This window comes from Arvicola amphibius, chromosome 7 (assembly GCF_903992535.2).
Source record: "Arvicola amphibius chromosome 7, mArvAmp1.2, whole genome shotgun sequence".
NCBI lineage: Eukaryota > Metazoa > Chordata > Mammalia > Rodentia > Cricetidae > Arvicola > Arvicola amphibius.
The window spans coordinates 46,927,318-46,934,180 of NC_052053.1; the positions used below are offsets into that span (position 1 = coordinate 46,927,318).

Genomic DNA, 6,863 nt, shown 5'->3' on the forward strand with positions numbered 1-6,863 from the left:
GTCTTGAGGGCTAGGACAAAGTTCTGTGACTTTCCTGCAAGAATAGAAAATCTCAGATTGGGAAAAGGCCTAATCTTCCCAGGTGAAACACATTCACAAGGCTCCCAAACAGGAATGCAAAGCCGACAGCCCAGAACTAGACCTTAAAGTACAGCTACAACGTCGGAGAGCCCGCGTGAACGTTTCACACGGGATGCTTTTAGTGAGATTTGTTTCCTTCTCAAGCTTTGAAAAGGAGGATGCGGGCTGAAGAGGTTAAGAGCACTGGCTGCTCTTCCAGAGGTCCTGAGTTCAGTTCCCAGCACCCACATGGTGGCTCGCAGCCATCTGTAGTAGGATCTGATGCCCTCTGCTGGCATAAAGGCGTGTATATAAGAATGCTCTGAGTGATTGACTGGTGCCCATTTATTTTGTGGCACTGAGTGGGGGTGGAGGGTAGCGATTCCTACACACTAGGCACCCTACAGTCTACACCCTCAGTCTAGACATAATCTTAAAAATAGGATCACTCAGGCTGGAGAGATGGCTCAGCAGTTAAGAGCATTGATTGCTCTTCCAGGGGTCCCGGGTTCAATTCCCAGCACCCACATGGCAGCTCACAACTGTCTGAAAGGGATCTGACACCTTCACACCAATGCACATAAAATAAAATTAAATAAACCATTAAAAATATTTTTTAAAAAATAGAATCACTCCATTTGTGAGATCTCCAAGACTTCTGGGACCCCTAGAAAGGTTTGGAACCACTGAAATAGGAAACAGGGTTTGAAGGCAGAGAGCTGATCAGTTGGTTAAAGAACTTACTGTGCAAACTGCAATGCCCTGAGTTCTATCCCTGGAAGCCACACGGGGTCAGAGAACTGACTTCGAAAGGTGCCCTCCGATCACCACACAAGTAAACAAAAAGATGAAAGACCCCGACATGCATAGCAGCCAGCGCTGGGTCCAGAGTGTTCTGAAAGCTATACAGATAACCGCTGACCCATCCACCCGGGTCTCAGTGTTCTTCCTGAAGATCAGCCTTCCCTTCAAGCCCCAGCAGTGTTCTGAGGGTCACATGATCAGAGGGTGGCTGGGTTCAGTAGGAAGAACCCCAGTTCTGAGGGCTTGTCTTCATTCATGCACCCCCTTGTGCTAAGAGACAGGAGAGAAAGGCAACTCTGCAGCTATGCCAGGGCAGCTGCCCCCGGGGGCTGCAGTAAGGAGCCAGTGGAGGAGGCAGCTGCCCTGGGGGCTGCAGTGAGGAGCCAGTGGAGGAGGCAGCTGCCCTGGGGAAGGCAGTGAGGAGTCAGGAGAGGGGCAGCTCTTCTCTCTGGAATGGTCACAGACTTGGGCAGTGGGGTTTGTTTACTGCTTCATCTGCTGCCCCTGAAGGAGGAGGCCAGGCATCAGCCAGAGGGAGGCTTTGATTTAAATGAAGAAAAGGGGACAGCCATTAGAAAGGAAGGAAGGAAGGAAGGAAGGAAGGAAGGAAGGAAGGAAGAAAGAAAGAAAGAAAGAAAGAAAGAAAGAAAGAAAGAAAGAAAGAGAAGCTTGACAAAGTGGCTCTCACTTATAATCCCAGCTTTTGGGAGGTGAAGATGTGTGGACCCCTGGGGCTCCCTGGCCAGCCAGACTAACCTACTTGTTGAGTTCCAGGTTAGTGAGATCCTGTCTCAAAACCAAGGTGGATGGCTTCTGAAAAACAACACCTGAGGTTGACCTCTGACCTCCGCACGCATACACACACAAACATGCACACAGGTATGCACAAACACACACACACACAATGCAGTAGTGCGCACACACAAACATGCACACACTCACAAGAAGGAAGAGGGAGAGGAGAAGTGGGAGGGAGGAGGAGAAAGAGGGGGAGGAGGGAAAGAGGAGGGGAGGGGGAAGAGAGGAGGGAGAGGACAAGGAAGGAGAAAACAAGGATGGATAAACCCACAGCAGTGCATCTGGCCCAGACTGAACCACAGGATGGTTTTTAATTCCTCACTAACATTTCATTTCCTCCCATTACGCTGTAATTGAATGTAAAGGGGCTGAGCGATCACAGCCATATTCTCTTCGGCAGACAGACCACACACAATATTCTCCCACCCTGTAATGAAAACATCGGTATCTTTGTGTAGGCAGGCTTTGGACAGCCTGCCTTCCTAATGCCCATCTCTGTCTCCGTGTTTATACTCACCAGCATTAATATTTATTCGAGCCGTTAGGCTATTAGTGGGCATGGTGTGCTCGCCCGGCTTTGTAGAGCATCCAATTTGAACACACTTGCTCTGGATAAACACTTCCTTGTGCTGGTAATGATAACAACTCAACGCAGCACTGAGTCTTATGAACTAGGACTTGAGTTGGCGTGAACAGCCCCTAATGCTTGGAGTGGAAGGAAGAGCAGAATCACTACACAGAGGGCTGGCTTTGCCAGTCTCCTGACCCCTGACACAGACCTTCTTACGATACCCTCTCCCTAAAACTGAATGCCCTAGGCTTGTACTTCACTGGAAAACTCAGAGGAGGTGACCTGTGACATTGTTTGACTCCTTTTGTATGTGTACCTGTGATTTTGTGTCTCTGTGTGTATGTCTACATGCCTGTACAGATGATTCTGTGTGTGCCTGTATCTCTGTGAATCTTATTTCTCCAGGTAAACCCTAAATGGTCAAGTCCCTGGGGGCAGAGGCTAAGTTCTGAACTTGTTTCTATGCCCCCCACCCCAGCTTAGGATGACACACACACACCTACTAAGCATTAAAAACCCTGAGGAATCCATGCTGCTGACTTCTGCAGGGACACTGAGTGGATGGCGCGGGGTCAGACTCACTTGTGAGCACTTTCCACTGCCTGGTCTACACGATGTGCCACACCTGGGTTACCCTTGATTAATTAGTCATGGCTTGCGGCCAAAACAGCCCGAGGTTGTAATTCAGGAGACTGGGGCCTCCTCCTACTTCTGATACCAGGTCACAGCAGCACCCCAGGGTGAGTGTCTTCCCCTGGGTGGAGGCCCCTAAACCTCCTGAAAGGAGATACATTTGATGCCGGCAAACTTCCTTCTAGCCTCCAATGCTTGATTCTATTACTTTATTTTACAAATGTGTGCTCTTCTTATTTGTGACATAAACCCCCCACAGGAAAGAAAAAAACAAAGTCACTAATAAATTATGAAAAGAATCAGGTGCCCTTATCATCTGTACTTTCTGAGGGTGCTGGGTTCAATCAGTCCCTCTCCCGTGCAGCAACCTGCCTCTCCGGGGCGACAGCAGACTCAGAGCTGTCAGCGGAGCAAACCGCGCAGCCTCTCCTCGTAATTGTATTGACAGGGTATCAGCCAAGTTGCCGCGGTGGGAAGGGTACACCCTGACAGGTTTTGTGAGGGAGCCTGGAAGGCTACTGTGGCAGGATTCTATGTTGTGTCTCCGGAATCTAGGGAAATGAGAATCAAGCAGGATGAAGCTAGGTTCTTTCTCAATTTAATTTTATACTTCCCACAGAGTCACCCTGAAGGGGAAGCTGGTTGGCTGCACATCACTTGACAATAGAGAAGCCCTTGCCAATGGAAACTATTTACATTGCTTTTGTGGTTGCATGAAACGCCATCAGGCCGCAATTAACTGCCATTAAACAAGCAGTTTGCTTGGTTTCCGCGAGGTGATCAGTTGGTGAGTGTCTATAGATAAAAACACCTGCTTGCAAATCTGAGGCTTTCCCTTTTCTCTTGTTGCTGTGGCCTCTTGAAGACATGTTTTTGAATAACTGATGCAGATACGTTCTGGTAAATTCCATGGGTGGGAAATACCAGGGCTGTATTTGTTTGGCTGCATTTGAACTTGAAGAAAAAGAAAAAGAAAAGAAAAGGAACAAATAAAAAATGCTGAGCCTTGCCATGAGGGGAAACAACGTGAGTGATAGCCTCTTCATGCAGTGAAATAAATATTTCCAGGGTGCCGTGTCATCTGATAGAGATGCACTCCTCAGGCTCAGGAAGAGACAACGGTAAAATACAACTCAGTTCCCATCATCCCCAAAGACACCAGACCCAAGCATACTCACACGAGGAGGAGGGATTCACCCCCACACTGGGGCCAACAAAACTAGCAACCCCAGTAAAGGAGCCTACAAGTCGAGCACGGGAGAAATGATAGAACTGTATTTTTTTTTAATGTTCTGGAACCCTAACTTTTTTATTATTTCCATTTTCTTTAAAGCCCAAACTCCCAATGTTTTAGAATTCAGATTTCCTTTACATAGAGAAAGCTGGCTGGGATGCAGTGGCATGGCTTTTAAGCCAGCTCTGGTAGAAACTGGCGTCAAAAGCCTGGCAGAGATTTCCCTATGCACTGGCAACAAGGAGAGGCTCAGCTTCCTTTCCGCATTCCTTCTCTGCCAACCTTAAAGCAGGCTGGGTGTTGACGGAAGATCTTACAGAAAGGGGTAAATATTGAATGCAGACATCATCCTAACCGCTACTGATGCTTCCAAAACCAAGGACAGAGTTGGAGGGAAACAGTGCCCCCTGCTGTCACCAAAGAGCGCCAGGACCCTGCACTGGTGATCACCATGGACCAGGACAGCCTGAAAACAGAACCCCATTGGTGGATCAATCACCACCCACCAATACGTTGTAAAAAATGATCATTCCTAAACTCCAGCTCCAGAAACAAGGATGGGATTTATCCGGAAGGCTGTTAAGCTGGTGCCACCTTACAGCTCAAATGCTGTCCTTGACATAACCAGGGGGAAAAGCAACGGGGGAAGAGAGGGATGTCTCATATACCGAATTTACATGCATTGCTATGTACAAATGCTAACCATATAGTGTGCTATCTAGAACACGTGTTTTGCTATACATACATACATGTATAATGCGTGTGTATGCAGATATACATGTGTCACTTGGAGTGAACATTACACGAGAATTCACTGTGGCAGTGACTCTGTAGAGCCCTTCATCTCATATTTAAGTGGGAAGGAGCAGCACACTAGTGACAGCTGATTAAAGCAATGGCTGGACAGCAGAGCAGCCACTGATAGGTGGTACTTGAGTCTGTCCTTGGCCCACCACAGTAAATCACAACCGTCTATCTCACGTGCTTGCTGGGTCACTTCTCCAAGAAGTAAGCAAAGGCTCTGTCGCACTGGGGAGCCATCTCAGAAGTCTGGTGCAAAGGATGCTGCTGCACCCCATACTGCACCTAACTTCCGTCCTGCTGCGAACATTAACTAGCCCAGAAAGGTCCAGGAGCGTCACTGATTTCCCAGGAGTCAAAGAATGCAGCCAGTTATAGCACAGCTAAGAAAAGCCAGGTTCCCTTCACAAAAGAAGGAACAAAAGGAAAGAGTTGGGGAAGGGAGGCAAAGAAAAGGAAGAAAGGGGAAAGAGGAGGGGAGGGAAGAAAAAGAAGAATGAGAAAGAGGAAAGGAGGAAGGGAAAGAGAGAGAGATCGCACCACTCTGGGTTCTAATCAGTGCCCGGAGTCAGAGAAATCATGATTACTGAATCCATGGTTACCATCAGCGAGCCCATCACCCTCCGCACCCGGAACCAGGGAAACTGAGTACATTCTTAGAAGCACACTGCCCTCTAGTGGCCAAAGGTAAACTTGCTCCAGGACTACCTTGATAAAAGCTAAACTTTAACTTGACTTTTCCTGTCTCCCCGCGCTTAGGAGCAAAGACACGCCCACGTGGAGTTTTCAGCCAGGTGGGAAAACAGAGTAAAGCACAGAGGTCCGGCACTGAAAGGGAAGGTGAATCAGCCATAACGCTGCTCGCACGCGAGTGCTGGCCAGGCCTCAGAGAGTATTTGCACCTCCCCCCTTCACACTTAAGGTTTCCACGAGAGCCCCGGAGCACCTGCTGCACAGTAGACCAAAGGTGCTGGGAAAAGTGGATCTTGGGGTGGCAAGCGCATGAAAGGGTGCCTGCGACCTGTCGGTCACCCTGTGGGTTTATCGAGCCCCGCAGGGATTGCCCTATTCATAGTCTTCCGCTAATATGTGCCACTTAAGGGCACTGAGGCTCAGGGACCGGCCGCGACTGCCGACTGTCCGTTCAGACCTGTCCCGCCTAGTGCTAGTCCCCAACACTGCACCTGGACCCCGGGCTCTGAGGCCAGAGGACTCGGCAGCTGGAACCCATCGGCAGCGTAGGTGCCCGGGGAGGGGACGAGCGCGCCCGAGCGCTCACCTTGACGATGAGCGGGTTCTGAAACATGGAGTCACGCACGACCCCCAGCCTCTCGTTCTCCATGCCCGGACGGATGTCTGCCACGGCCAGCGGCCGTCTGGGCGGCGGGCAGATCTGGCTGACCGTGCGGCGCACGGGTTGCTTCTTCTTCTTCCATCGCGTGAAGTCGTGCCGGGACTTAGCCTGACCTGGCATCCTGGGGACCTCCGAGATCAGACCCCAATCTCCGAGATGCAAGCCCACAGAGTTCTGTCCTACATGGGGACCCTCGCCCCACGCGCGCCACTCCGGGCTGCACCACACGGACCGGGGGTGCACCCCGCGGCCAGGCAAGTTCGGAAGTGGATCGCGACCACCTGCGGAGCCCGCCCCGAGCGCGTAAACCCTGCCAAGTTCTTCGAAGTGATTTAGGCACCTGCTGCAGACTGGAAGAGGGAAGAGTATTTACACTAACCCTTGCAAAGAAATGGAATGACCCGTCTCCTTGGCGACGGGACGCCAACGGCGCAGGAGCTTCCGGTTTCCTTTCTTGAAATTCTTGGCAACCAAAGACACACACACACACACACACACACACACACGCACACACGCACGCACGCACACACACTTTTTTTTTTTTCCGAGGCAGGGTTTCTCTGTGTAACCGCCCTGACAAAGACCTTTTAGAATTTGCTCAAGTTGAC

General features: G+C 50.2%; 1 protein-coding gene across 1 annotated transcript in view; it reads right to left on the reverse strand.

Moving 5' to 3' along the window:
- Positions 1-6,600, reverse strand: part of Cfap77 (cilia and flagella associated protein 77) — a 125,279-nt gene extending 118,679 nt beyond the window's left edge. Inside the window, exon 1 of the mRNA XM_038337364.1 lies at positions 6,181-6,600. Within this exon, the coding sequence (XP_038193292.1) occupies positions 6,181-6,375 (195 nt within the window). The 5' untranslated portion in view covers positions 6,376-6,600. The remainder of the gene's footprint in view (positions 1-6,180) is intronic.
- Positions 6,601-6,863: the final 263 nt, after the last annotated feature.